Consider the following 15277-nt stretch of genomic DNA (forward strand, 5'->3'; position numbering starts at 1 on the left):
TATATAGATAGATAGATAGATAGAAAGATAGTGTATGTATATGCAATAAACCACAAGGAAAGGAGGAAAGTACTTAGAGAATCTTGACCATTTACATCACACATCATCAAGAAAACTAATTTATTATTAGATTATTCACAATATACTGTATATGGTACAGTGAGAGTACAAAAATAAATACGTACATACATACATTTGTAGAGCATAACATCAGAGAAATAGACATCCTGTATTTGCAACACATCTAGCTATTTTTTTTTTTTTTTTTCAATTTTGTAGACCACCAGATAGTTAGTTACAATTACTTTATATTAATACGAGTTTATCTTTTATAATTTTTCATATCCTTATAATTCCTGAAATATATATATACTGTATATATCTACACACATACATATATGTACAGTATACACACCCATATTTGTATGTGCACATATATTCAGTATACAGTAGTACCTTGGTGTACAAGTAACTTTGAGTATGTGCAAATTGAGATATGAGCATACAAATTCAAATTGAATTATGAGTATTGCATTACTTTGCGAACAAAGATTTCTGTCTGTATGGGCATTTTTTGCGGACAAGTTCTAATAAGACTAGCACGAAATCAGACAAATGGTACCCATATCTCATACACGCAGTGTTCACGCCATGTTCATGATTTTTATCGCATTATGCCAGTTTATAGTAGAGGTAAAAGCAGTTATTACTAAATAGGTTCCCTGTCAAATGTCAAAACTGAATGTAAAGTATAAAAAGAGATGATCAAGTTCATAATGTTTAAATTAAGTCATTCAGTTAGTGATTCAAGAGAGAGAACACCAGGTATTTTACCAGAGGTTCTCGTGGAGGGTGGTTTTCCACTCTTAAGTAGTAATACCTCCTCCTCTTTTGTCGAGTCCTGTACGCCAGCCATGACTCTGCAAAGGGAAAGTTCAAGTAAATTTGTCAACACTTTATTTTTTTCATCATCATCATCATCATCTCCTCCTACGCCTTTTGATGCAAAGGGCCTATTTTTTTTTTTTATTGTTAATTAATTTGTATTCATTTCTGATGTTAGGAGTTATAATTTGCTCTTTATATAATCTTACAATTCTTTAAGAATTAGTGTATACTGTATGGGTATTTATGGATGTATGGAACGCATCGAGTAAATTCCCTTCTCATAGGAAAAATTTGTTTGAGTTACAAGGTTGCTTCTGGAATGGATTAAACTTGTATACCGAGATACTACTGTATGCAAGTTAAATTGATCTTTGCAAGGTGCTGTGGTGCCTGGTCCAAATGGTGCTAGATGAAGGTTCATTTACTGTATCTTGTACAATTTATACCATGTAGAAAATTGATGAATTTGTTCTAGCAGGTATGTCATAGAAGATATATTTCCATACTTTATGCAGTGAAGCAAAGCCTAGTCAGGTATTGTTTGTATGATAACGTTTTACTCCTAAAATCTCAAAAAATGGAATAATATATATTAATAACTTAATGACGTGCCATGTCATGGACTTTGGCGGTCAGTTGCCTCCACATCTCCCTGTCTCTAGCCATTTGTATCACTTGATTTGGTGTACTGAATAATTACCCTCCAAGCCTATTACAATTCTTTCCATGTAGTTTGTCCTCTGCCTCCCCTCGATTTCCTCCCCTCTATCCTCCCGGTGAGACATAAGTGCTCTATTTTCTATTTAATAGCAAACCCATCATTTAGATAGAACTCCCCACATTTGTGGTCTACTGTACTACACTTGCATCACGTTAATATTCTGGTACATGTACTCGTCATTTGCCTACGTGACTTATCTAGTACCTTCGAAGTTGGTAAAAGCTCAGCCAAGTATTCCAGACTCTGTTACTACCATAAAGTTTGTCAACTATTACACTATTACAATTCTCGTGAGGTTTTCTTTGTATCTTAATTTTCTACAGTGTTGTGTGTGGGGATTTTACTTAATGCATGTGAGGCTCTTTACAAGTAAGGGTTTATCATGAAGTACTAAATCATAGACTATATTGGATGCTCTTAACTCCGTATTGACTATTGACAAAATACATTCTTAGACTTATCCGATCATAAGATTTAATAGCTTTACAAAGACCATCGTGGTCCACTCAGTAGGGTATGCTTAAACAGCTTGAAACTTTCTCATTAACTAATTTGAGCTGTTTGTTACTGATATTGTATACAGTATTCCTTTCAACCTTTATAATTGGGTAATGTCTTCAGTGTAAACTGGAATAGCCAATGAATGTGTCAAAAAAGCCTACTATAACTATTGCCATGAAGGTATAAAAAAGACACTAAATAAAAGGTTCTTAAACCAATACCAATTACCTCCTAATACATACATACATATACCAAGGCACTTCCCCCAATTTTGGGGGATAGCCAACATCAACAAATGAAACAAAACAAAAAAGGGGACCTCTACTCTCTACGTTTCTCCAGCCTAACAAGGGACTCAACCGAGTTCAGCTGGTACTGCTAGGGTGCCACAGCCCACCCTCCCCCGTTATCCACCACAGATGAAGCTTCATGATGCTGAATCCCCTACTGCTGCTACCTCCGTGGTCATCTATTTGGTTACCACCCATGTTGTTAACTGCTTATTAAAGATCTGTGAGCATGGTGGTAAAAGTATGATGCTGCAAGCTACATTATAAATAATGACACAAAACAGTTGCAAATTAGCTCCTGCTATAGCAAGAGGATGAACATGAGAATCAGACAACCTAACCAATTCTCCTCTTCCAGAATACAGGAGTCTTTAAGAATCTGGATCATGGATAGAAACACCTGGAGCTGAGGTGCTTGAGGATTTCGTGTAAGCACTTGACTCTAAATTGCCAAGTTTTTCATTAGAACCCTTATTATTGTTACACTAGAACTACTAGGCAAGACAACAGGTTTGCAGTAAGGCAGGATATACCAGAAGCACTGCCACTGCTAGAAGGAATATTATTCTTTTCAGAATGTAATAACATGGGAACATTTTCCATGAAGTGTTGAAATTGTGAATTAAGTACTGTACTTTATTGCTAACTTCCGAAGGTCCGGAGCTAGCCTGAATACCAACATTCTCCCCGCTGCCTGATTCCATTAGCTTAGTCTTATCTGGGTACTCCCGTTTTAAAATCTATGTTCCTTCAACGTTTTGAGTCCACACAAACTCATTTAAACAAAATCTGATATAATCTTCCAGTAGATTGTCTGGTACTTCTTACATTCCAAACATCTATTTTTTACATCACAAGATTCTCCTCAGCATGTGACACAGCTTCGAGTGATGATCTTTTTCCGCTAGCAATAAGCTATTAGCGCAAACAATTTGCAAACTCATTTCAATAACAGAAGAAGACATCTGACTAAGCTAATTATAATTCTAAAGTGATACTCAACCACTCCTCAATCTGAAAAATTGGAGCACTAACAGCACATCTGACTGCAATGAACTCAACGAGAACTACTGAAGAATGGACCACACTTCTTGCTAGACAATTCCATCTACAGCAATAGTATATAAAGGGGTGGGGTTGGCAATGGGGAGTGAGCAAAAGCAAGAAATTTTTAAGTGATAGGCGTCGATGTGTGTGGCTTTTTGAGGATAAAGCTGTATGAACTTCAAGTGAGCTTCATAGAAATAATGAAACAAGCGGGCAAAAAGTAGGTAGCAAAGGATCTAGGACTCTGGGGGCATTTAGGTGCTGTAGCTTTACCTTATTCTCTAGTCCTTCAGACAGAAAAATGCATTTTTGGAAAGTGATTTACTACTATATAAAGTGAACTAAGATGTTTTGCATTGTGATACAATATTGTAATTAGTATAAGATGAACTGTATACTGTAATAGCACTCAACATTTTGCCACTCAGTATATGCTAATCAAATTACTTGCAGGGGTAATAGCTACGACATGGGTATCATATTGATATACAATGTATTCGAGTTGAAGTTATTGTATGTTTTTTATATTAAAATTTACTAATGTAAAGTGTATTATTTTTTCCCTTATTGTCATCGATAAAATGTTGGTGCCTTACCAGCTTTGGTGTCACTGTTTGGTGTGAGGATGATAATTGCCTGTGTGAACTATTTGCTCCTTTGCGGATACAAACCTCGAGTCCTTCAGCATAACCTGGAACAGTTGTTAGTTAACAAAGTGGTTACGGTGGTTAACAAAAGGTACATGACGGGAAGCTTCCTGCTTGCTAGCCACTTTTGTCTTTGGTCTTTACCAGTCCTGTACACGTAATAGTTTACAGTATTGTTGCTGCCCTTTTGACTGTTGGACCTCTCCTTAAATTACTGTAGTTTTTTTTTTGTGTGTGTGTGTGTGTGTGTGTGTGTGTGCACGTTTTAGTTTATGCAGTTGAAATGACCCAAACCAAAAAATAAGATGTATGGTTAAGTTGATTTTATTCTTATAAAGATAAAATCCTATCAAATCTCCAGGTATTTTCTACTTTTTGTGGGGGGAATGACTTGAAAGAGGGCTAACATCACGGTAGTTTTTTCGGTGAGAGGGAGTTATACAATTCACCACCATTGTCCTGCTCTCCCATTGGTTATCTCTGTACCTTGTTGCTAGTTACTGTTGTAAGAGCTTGCTCTATTTTAATTCAATAAGTCCATTTTTAATTTAAAAAACCACAATGAACAGTACTGTATGTACAGTATCTATGTACGCACAATTCTACTATAGTACACATAAAAGAATTAGCAATATATTTTTCTCTCATTTCATTAAATAAATAATAAATTGTAAAATATTTTTTCCTTTTAATGTCATGATTATTTATTTAAAATTAATTTTATATTGATAACTACAGTTTTTAATTAAGGAACAATGAACAGAACTGTATTGTAATGCTACTACTCGCATCAAACATATTAGCGATATATTTTTATTTAATTTTGGTACATGACAGATCGTAACATTTTTTTCCTTTTAATGTCATGATTATATATTTACAATTGATTTTGTATCAATAAGTACATTTTTAGATAAAACCACATTGAACAGAACTATTGTATGTACGAATGCATAATGCTACTATGCATATCAAACACATTAGCGGTATATTTTTATTTCATTTCGGTAAATAAATAACAGATTGTAACATATTTTTTCCTTTTAATGTCAGATTATTTATTTACAACAATTTTGTATCATGAAGTACATTTTTAAATTAAAAAAAACACAATGAACAGTAGTGTATTATGTGTATGTACAGTAGGCTAAGTACGTACACACAATGATACTACACATATCAAAACAAGCAATATAATTTTCTTTCATTTCGGTAAATAAATAAGTTATTAAAATTATTTACTGAACAATTAAAGTTTACATATTCATCAAAGTAACTTCACATACATATTAACATCGATGAATCTTGCTTGTATTACAATAAAATAGCTTAGAAATACGATTGTGTAAATGGATGAATATTAATTTTATTACTGGACAATATAATAGTTAGGGTTAAAAATATGGGTAAGTTGAAGAAAATGGTTTTGTTATGCATAAACTTACGTCTCTATAGTAGGGGTAATTTTATTAAAGTACAGTACATACGGTACTGAATATTTTGTATATGTACATTATTGTACTGTATGTATTGTACTATTTTCCATTTGTAATTGCATTATGTTTTAATAACTACTTCATTTACAGGTATCAACAATTAGGTTAGGTATATTAAATGATTCAAATGTATTTGGGTGTATTTCATTGTGGTTATAACTTTATTATGATATTTAATGTGGTGTTTTTGTAGTACTTGGAATGAATTTGGCGATTTACATGTAAAATGTGACTCGTCTTACAAAGAAATCACAATACAAAAGCCACTCCGGAACCCATTGATTTCGTATCTAGAGGCATTACTGTAAATCCTTCTGTGCTGTTGGGCACACCTGATGCTGCCAGTGTACCCTGAGGGCCCTCCTTGTACCAATAAACCTAGTGTAGGAGTTTATTTTGCTGCAGAGGAAGTTCTTGTGGTTTCCTCTTCCAAGGGAGAATAGTCCATAACTCTTCTATGGTAGAAAAAACTATGGGCAAAGGAAAGTAGAGGGAGTTTGCTCTTGCTCAACCTCCTCTTCCTCCTTTTCTTTTCATCAGATGCTTCTCCCTTAGGGAAAGAAGAAAACTAAGAAGATTGTTTGTGTAGAAAGGCCTTTCACTAAGATTTTTTTGGGTCTAATTGCGATTGCGTTCCTCCTCGGGTATGGAGTTACTCCACTCACCCACCTGCAAACTAGTATCTTCGGGGTCAAATCAGATTCCCTGACAAGTACTGCTGTTGCGCCTATTGTATGAGCAGTCCTTTCCAGACCAAATACCATCACTATAGGGCAGAAGAGGATAGGGTACTTTGCTTTTTGCCATTAATGACTATTGTGTCTCATCACTTTACTAGGGTCATATCTATCAAAAGGAAAGAAAATGGGACAAATTTTAAGGGTAAATTTTGATGAACAGCCACTATGAATATGAGGTTAGTTTAGATGAAAGAAATTTTACAGTAATATCAAAATTCTTAATTTAGAGTTGTGGGTTTAATGTATTTTTTGTTTTCTTGGCAGTACAGTAATAGATTTTTTCTTTTTTTTCTTTTATGAATTTTATCCAATCATTTTGTGATCTGTGTGAAGGGATTGTTTAATACATAGGTATTATGTGAATATACATAAAAACTTCTTTTTGGCAATGATTTCTGTGCAGACTACTTTTTCAAATCATTCAGTCAGCCAGTTAATCTTCATGACTGGATTTGGATAAGGTAAGTTTATTAAGGTTTAAAAAGATTTATATTTTTTATTACGCATTCACCCATGGATGTATATTTTCTTCTGTGTAATTTCCCAGATAAAAAAATTCACAATTATATACTGTAGTACAAATGTGTATGATTAAGTGGATTGACATTGTTTAATTATAGAATTTATATCTAAATACAAGTATGTTAGAAGAAATATTCAGTATCATGTTCTCTGTCATATGTTGGCTGAGGATCTCTTCTTGGAGACTGAAAGGAGGCACTGCTAAGTTTGGTGCTTAATTTCGGTCGGGGCAGCTGTACTGCAATACAAGAAAATTTTATTGAAAACACAGGTTACAGAAACAGAATCCTGTATGTTTTTAACTATATATTTGTGAAATTAATGTACAGAACTAAGGTCTTACAATTATTACCAATAGGTAGTTCAATAAGACCAAAGTAGAAAAAAAAAAAAAAAGTTGTCATAATGCAAGTTGAATTATTCTGCTCTGAACACAAACTGTGTACTGTACTTACTGGATTGAAAAAGTAATTTAAAAATTTTTTTTTTTAATGTTATTCCTCAACTACCTGGACTTGGCCTTACATTTTCAGAAAACAGGCGACAGAAAGTATAGTGGTTAATGCATAATGTACCTTAGTACTAAAAAGGGGACCATGGAGCTATTGAAAGGTATCCATTTATCATGGGGATAAGTATGGGATGTTAGTAGAACTGTACAGTGTAGTCTGTAATTTGCTGAAATATCTTATGTAGAAAATAGTTAAGAGTACTGAAGGATGTAGTTTATTTTGAAAAATTTAAATAATTTTTCTTATACAAACCTATTTCTGTACTTCGTTGGCCTAATCTGTGGGGGGCTGGTGTCTCCAAAAACTTCCCTGTTAATAAAAGAATCACTTTTCCTTTTATTGAATGTGCGTCAGTGACCTTGAACACTCTTGGTGGTGAAAGTTTATAATTTTCTTAGTCTGGAATTTCTTCAACTTTTAGGTTTTGGAATGGGGGCAAATATTTTTTCTCAGCAATGGATCTATATGTGAAAAAATATATGAAATACTTTGCTTATAATTCTGTAAAAGGGAAAATAGAAGAGAATTCGTAAGCTTAGGAATATAGAAAAGAAAGATTTACTCAGATATGTAATCCATATCTATGGTACTATCAAAAGAATGGCTCTAGTGTGATTACTTTCTCATTATAAGTTTACTGATATAATTTATTTTAAGATTCCATTCATTAACCCTTTTACCCCCAGGTTATTTGGAAATTTTCAACCCTTAACCCCCAGGGGTTTAATTTTTTCCCAGCACATTTTGCAGTATATTTTTTTTTAAATTGCTCTAACAGCCTTAATTTTTGTCATAGAAAGGTCAGGGTGGTCTCATTCTCTTGGAAAATGCCTGAATTTTCTCAAAAAATTATCAAAAATATGAAAAAATAATTTTTTATAGCATTTTTTTGCAAGGACGTATCGGTACGTCCATGGGGGTAAAGGGATGGCTTTTGTGAAACGTACCAGTACGTCCTTTGGGGGTAAAAGGGTTAATATAGTGTTTATTTAAGCACTGTATAAGGAAGATCTGGTGTATTAAGTAAAAACCCAATACATTATGTTACTATGCATATAGAATACTGTACTAATTTTTCGTAATCCAAGAGAGGATATGCTCGTAGTGGAGCTGGAACAGCCGTTGAAATCCTTAACAAAGTGGTGGGAGAGTAACGGTACCCACTCTCCTGTCTAAACACGCTTCACTAATGTCATCGACCCCAACGAGCAGACATACTCTTGCATCCTACCCAAGCCTGTTTAGTTTAATCTTTTTCTTATACTTTTTAGGATGAATGGCTTAATTTGGCTTTGTGTCAATAAGGAAATGAAGCAAGAATTTACCTGCAAGTGAAGGATGGACTCTGCATTGGTTTTTATCTAAACTGGCAATAGTACCACATCACTCTCTTCCTTGCGGGCATGATTTTTTAAAGTTATCCCCATATGCCAAGTGTAGATCGTGGACTCCTGATTAAAGAGGGCTTATTTTTTGAGAATCAGGAAGGCTAAGTCTTCTCTGGCATTATTCTTGGCAATGCCCATGACAGTGCCATAGAGAGATTATTTAACATTTTGCTCTCCTCATTGAGTTTGCTTCTGGGTATACCCTCTGATTTGGCCCCAGGGAGTATACATCAGGAGCAATGAGCTCTTAGATCTATGTGGGGAGTTTTTCAGGTTTTATGAAGTGTGAGCTTATCACTGCACTCCAACATGTGCTGGGAGCTTTCTTGTAGACTTCTGAAGACAATTTACTTGTCACACAAGTAGGCCCTAGATGTCACTTTTGAGGGAGTTGGTATCTAATGCAGTGTCACCCCTGTTTACCCCAGTGGTAATCCCAGTGCCAGCAGTATCAGTGACTCCAGTGGTGATACCCACTGTGTGCACTAAGCAAAGAAAGTGGATAAGGAGGCTGGTAAGAAGGCTTAACCCTTGTGGAATTGTAATTGCCTTAGCTGGAAGAGAGTAAAAATGCTCTGTGGCTGGTGAAATCTGTGCATTTCGTCCCAGTAACTGTCTCTTATGATTAGCTTCAGTGACTGTCGCCCCTTTCCCTGTGCCTGTGACTCCATGGCCCATGACTCTCACGCTCCCCATAACAGTAACCCAACCCCCCTGTGTGTGTGTTATGGGTGGTAGTAAAACTGGCTACTGCTTCCTCTGTGACATTTAATCTCAGTGTTGTGGTTTTTGTTGAAACAACCATTTGGTTCTCCCCTTGGGGGAGCTTCTTATCAATAATCAATCAGATGACTTCTCTGCTAGACGAATCTCAGAGGAAAATTTGGCAAGAGGTAGAAGTGAGTTTGTTTCTCATCTTTCTAGAAGTGAGTTTGTTTTCACTTCTCCTCCTCCTCCTGCTTCTGACTCTGCTTCTAAGAAGAAGAAAAAGAAGTCAAAGTCTAGTCTTAGATACAAGAATAGGGCTCTTGACAATACACCCTATCTTTCCGGGTGGTGGATTGCTCCCAGTTGTAACCAGGGTCTGGGATTACAGCTCCATACCACAGCTCCCCCAGGCCCCAGATATCTGGTTGCTGGCCTTACTACTGTGAGAGCCAGGCTGACTGGAGAGGCACAGCCCTGTGGGGGTTTATGCACTTTTCGTAGGCAAAGCTGGTTCCCGCGAGACCATGGACCCCAAGGCAGCTGACCTCTGGTGGCCAAGGCTCAATTGTCTTGCTAGACTACCCCATTAGCCAGGCTAGCCAGAGATGCCCAGCCAGGTGCACTCTTGCCATTGATCAAGTATTGAATGAGCCTTGGCATCCTCTTCACCTTTTCTAACTGGATGGGGGACTACAACTGCCTTCTCTGTTGGGTACTTGGTATCCCAAATTGAGAAAATGATACTTCTCAAGGTTTTCATTGAACATGCCACAGGGCTGCGACTTATTCTCCAACATAGTCAACAGGGGGAAGTTTAATTGGTGCCTTTTCTTTCTCTGGTTTGATTGGTGCCAGAGATTTTTCTCTCGCCAATGACAACTAGCCTAGTCTTTCTCCTGATTAACCCTGTTAATCATATAGTCTTTGGGAGATATTCCTTTTCAGTTTGGTGGTAATAATAAAAGGGACATTTTCCTCAGGGTATTAGACTTGGAGGAAAATAGTTTCCTCATATAAAATGCCTGACGTTTATATTCAATACTGTACTGTATCTATCTTTGTAGTATATGCATGTTAGACCTGAATTTCCATTTTTATGGTCTTATGTTTGTCCCTGCATGTGTACCCATTGCAAGGAGGATAATGCATCATAATGACTCCCTCTTGACGGCATGCAAATCCTGGTACACGAGAAATTACGGGGAAGGCAGGACTGACTGGCATAGTATCAACTGTGATTGTTGATAAAGATATTGCCTGGGATTCCTTTAGGTATAAATCATTATTGTTAAGTTTTATGTCTTCAGATCTTATGGTATTTATATGACATGGAGAGAAATGAATGTCATTGTCTTTCCTATTTTGACTTGGTTTATGGTAGTTTGCTTTCCCTTTTGAAGCCCTCTGTCCTCTTTCTTTGTTTTCTTTACTGTGAGGATTGATTATGTCATACTCAAAGAACCTCCAATCATCTTTTGGTAGTTTCTCATTTATTGTGTCAGCTTTGTATGTTGTTATAATTTTCTTGTTTTCATGATGTGCTAGTTGATGAAGGTTTGTACACTGGTTGGTGACAGTGTTTATAGACTCATAGTTTTTTCTGCAATGTACATTTTGATAATTATTAAGGTTGTACTCGCCAAACTTGTTGAGACCTTTCTTTTGTTCTCCATGTATGAAAGTTGTGTTGCTTTTATTTATGTTGTTAATTTCATTCACATTTTCACGGTGTGTCAGTTTTGTCTTATTCTGGCGAGTTAAATCTCTTAGGTTGTTAAGGAAATGCAGGTGATTCTTGTAACACTTTTGCGAATGATTTTTCTTTATATGTTCACTCTGTATTATATTATATTTCTTTGAGGGACTGTCCATCATCTGTCCTTTTGTAGGTGTACACTTTTCCTGTGTGCCACCACACTTTTGGATTTGCATGGTGAGGTCGACATTGAGCCTGTCATGTGTGATACCTGTATGTACAGAGTAATTTTGTTAGAATTTGTATGGCTATACTGTATAGTCGTATGTATATGTAAAAGTATCAACTTATACAGTACTGTACACTAACTTGAAAATTAAAATGAAGAATGATGGATTCTTTGTTTTTTCATAAAATCATTAGTGAGATTTAGATTGTCATTGTTGTTTTTAGTACATTTTGAGGTGAAATCTCTACTAATACTTTACTGTAATATTATTTATGTTTGTAAAGTTAAAGCACTAGGTATTTTACAAGGCAAACTACCGATGAAGGAAAATTTGCTTCAATTATTATTTGTTGTTGATGAGGCTAGGCACTAATACAACAGTTATTTTTTATTACCAGTATAGTACAGTACTGTACTCTGTGTGCATAGAATCTTATGGTACAAGAAATAAGCCTGGGATTTGACTTGAAATCTTACTGTGAATAGAGTTTGAGTAGTAAGCTTACAAAGAATAGAATGCATAACTTTGAACAAAGAAAATTCAGTAATTGTAATAAGACTCCATTTAGGAAAGTTTTAAAAAAATTAATTGTCAGAATAGAATTAATCTAGGTAGTCCTTGGCGCAAGAGCATAGACTATAAGGTAGCAATTTAAGCCTTTCATAAACGAGGAAATATAAATTTCTCCAAAATATTATTACCACTATTATTATAGTTATATTTTTATTATCAGCTTTGTTATTACTATTATTAAGAAACATATTTTTTTCCATTTTGGAAAGTAAAGTAGTCATGAAGTTGTAAAGCAAGATTTTATAGACTGGACTGTTGTGTGTATGTGAAGAACAGGAAAAAGAAAGCATTATAAACATATAAAGGTAATAAAACTTACATAAGATATATTGTGTACAGACGGTCGCCTACCAAGATCTACCGAGGGAAGGATATGAGCTACCACTTCTCTATGCTTTGGTGGTGCCAGAGATCAGTATATCACTGATGTCGACCATAACTGTTCTCTGGCTTGTCCATTATTAGCCCCCCCCCCCCCCCCCCACCCCCGATTTCATTGCTGGTTCTTTCCTTGGATATGAATCGTCATATTTTTCAGAGAAGGATAGATTTACTGGGTAGCCAACTGACCTCTTGGCTTTTGCAAGGGTCGAATGGGCTCTGGATTCGCCGACCCCAAAGGCACGTACCTTGGCCCAGTAACAACAAAGTTGGAGTGCTGCTTTGTTGAGATTCTTGCCCTCGTTAGCGAGTGTAAAAAACTGGCTATGGCAACTATAGTGCCATCGACCTGTGGGTACTCGGTCATTAACTTGTACTTTCGCACCTCTCATGAGTCGAGGCCTTCTCAGGAGCTGCGTTGCTTAGGACCAGGTGATTGATCAGATAGTGGCACTTAAAATTTACTTGCATCCAGGCTGTCCAGTAAGATCCTACGTGCCATAGTCATCTATGCCAGTGCCTCCTCTGGTTAACCTGTCAGGAAGTCTCCTTTTCTTGAAGAGACTCGGAACAAAAAGGTACAGTACATCCTTCTCGGCTTCTGAGTTGGCAGTTATGGCCACCCTCCGAGCAGTCTCGTGGCTTGACCAGTGGTCAGGTGCGGTGACGTACTTTGCACAGGCAACAGGGCTATAAACCTCAAACTGTAGCAAAGCACAAGAGGCTCATGCTGTCTGGTGGGAATGCAGCAACCTTTTTGGCACACCAGGCAGGAAACCAGCTGGCCAACTGATGTGTTGAAAAAGAGGGAGATTGTGGTGTTCTTCTATCAAGACAAGTTGGTCCAAAGACAGCTCTTGCACCAAGAAACACTTCAGTGTGAAGGTCCACGTCACTTTTTACAAAGTCACTTTTTTACAAAGGTAGAGAAGTGGAGGACTGCTTTTCAGGACTTTCTGATCCACCACAAAACAACTTTAAAGGGCCCGTCCCAGCAAGTGTGCTTTTGGGCTATTATTTGGGTGCAGCCTCGCCTGTGGAATCAATGGCGAAGATCGGCCCAGCCTTCTCAGGACCATGGCTAGCTCTATAAGAGTTGAGTTGATTTTATAGTTCTGGATGATCTCCCCTTTCAATAACGATAATAATAATTCTCCGGACCCTGATCATGTTCCTGCACAACCTTTTCAAGCCCCCTGACCTGGCCAGTTCAGGAAGAGAGGCAGAGGGAGGAGAAGAAGGGGTTGTTGAAATTATTTCCCATTTCCTACTGCCACAAGCATAGGGATGCTAGTCATTAATAATAACTACAGTATTAATATTTATATTATATACAACAACCCTCTTGGAACTATAACTAATCCAAAGAATTCCCAGATATGTAAGAAGAGTTTCCATTAATTGGAGACTTTGGTAACCACATTCTCCTCTGGGACACTAATTGTGTAGTTGTTTATGTAAATGATTCCAAGGTTAAACAAATTGTATTTTATAATAACCTCTGAACGTATATTAAACAAGGGCGATAGTAGTACTTTCTAGTCAAAAACTTAAGGAACATATTTTTAAAGGTCGCTCATGAATGACAGAGGCAAGGGACAATGATAATGTCCTACTAAAACAATGCCCTAGAGACACCTTATATAAAGATGATCAGTGCCCATGCCTTCTTTCTATCAAGCTAGGACCCAGGATCCCAGGCAATGGCTGCTGATGACTCAGCAGATAGATCTATAAGTTCTTCAAAACCCCCTGTCCCTAGCTCACAAGAATGGTGATGTTGCAGCAGACACTACATGAATCTATTGAGCTTGAGTGGGTATTTAACCCTCGTCCAACAGATCACCATGTAGGGACATTTCCAATATGCTATCACAACCCCCATTCAATTCAATTCAACTGCCTCGGAGAGGTAGTTGCTACAGGATCAAGAAAGTCTGCTGTCTCCTTTAGTTTTATGTCTAAGTTCGTGGCCTAAACACAGTACTGTCAACCTGCTACTCTTATGTTCGAGACCTTCTCCATCCTTTCGTTACATAAAGCATCAGGTGGTTAATCGAGGCCTCAGCAGTACATCTCAAGGCTTAGTATCAATGACTTGCTTAAAAATGGCAGAAGCAAGAAAGTCTCCTTTTGGCTTCATGAGATTAGCAAGTGAGCATATGGATTCAATGATGACGGGATTGAGATACCAGGTTGGCGAAGAGCTCACAGTCATGAGTATTGTTGCTCTTTTTGAAATATTTTATTTTTATTTGCTTCCTTTCCTCCCTGAGCTATTTTCCCTGTTGAAGCCCCTGGGCTTAAAACATCCTGGTTTTCCAACTAGGGTTGTAGCTTACCAAGTAATAATATTAATGATAATATTGGTCCCACCTTGGCCTTCCAGAAGGATTTTGCAGTCGGCCAAATAATGAAGGCAGGAGTTGGGAAATGATAAACAACTTTAACTGATTTTGATCTGAGGGAGTATGCTAGCAAGCCTTTTGACACTTGTTCTTGTCCCTATTGGGGCTGCTCAAGTAGTTGGTTAGTCAGCCCAGCTCCTAAACAGGACAGAAAGCATCTTGTTTAGTAACGTATACAATTTAAGTCTTGAAGGAAAGGTTCAATGACCACCTCTTCTGTTTCCTCTTGCCCGCCCCTTCCTTTGTGTTTAAGTAGTCATACCGTTACACAATGGATCTGACGTTGGTGCTGTTACGCTACACTTCTGAGCACCATTTTTAGTAGACTATATCTGGAAAAAGTAGTTCTCCTCTGTCTTCCCTGAAAGAGGGGGAGAATGGCGAAATGAATACCAAAGCCACGGGTTTTCATATGCCAGGTATTTCACTCCAGGAGAGACAGATTGCTTCATTGGCCTAGTATCAGGTACATAACTAGTACTGGCCATGCCCTATCAGCCGTATGATGGGGTTGATAGGAGGGTGCTTA

At 37.0% G+C, this 15277-nt stretch overlaps 1 protein-coding gene across 2 annotated transcripts in view; it reads right to left on the reverse strand.

The window, feature by feature from the left end:
* Positions 1 to 5273: 5273 nt before the first annotated feature.
* Positions 5274 to 15277, reverse strand: part of LOC137654450 (uncharacterized) — a 34885-nt gene continuing 24881 nt past the window's right edge. Inside the window, exon 9 of one of the 2 annotated variants that reach the window (XM_068388081.1) lies at positions 5274 to 7090. In XM_068388081.1, coding sequence (XP_068244182.1) covers positions 6975 to 7090 — 116 coding nt within the window. In that variant the 3' untranslated portion in view covers positions 5274 to 6974. Of the gene's footprint in view, positions 7091 to 7563; positions 7674 to 15277 lie in introns of those variants that run through there. The other variant, XM_068388082.1, reaches the window with a different exon arrangement.

This window comes from Palaemon carinicauda, chromosome 15 (assembly GCF_036898095.1).
Source record: "Palaemon carinicauda isolate YSFRI2023 chromosome 15, ASM3689809v2, whole genome shotgun sequence".
NCBI lineage: Eukaryota > Metazoa > Arthropoda > Malacostraca > Decapoda > Palaemonidae > Palaemon > Palaemon carinicauda.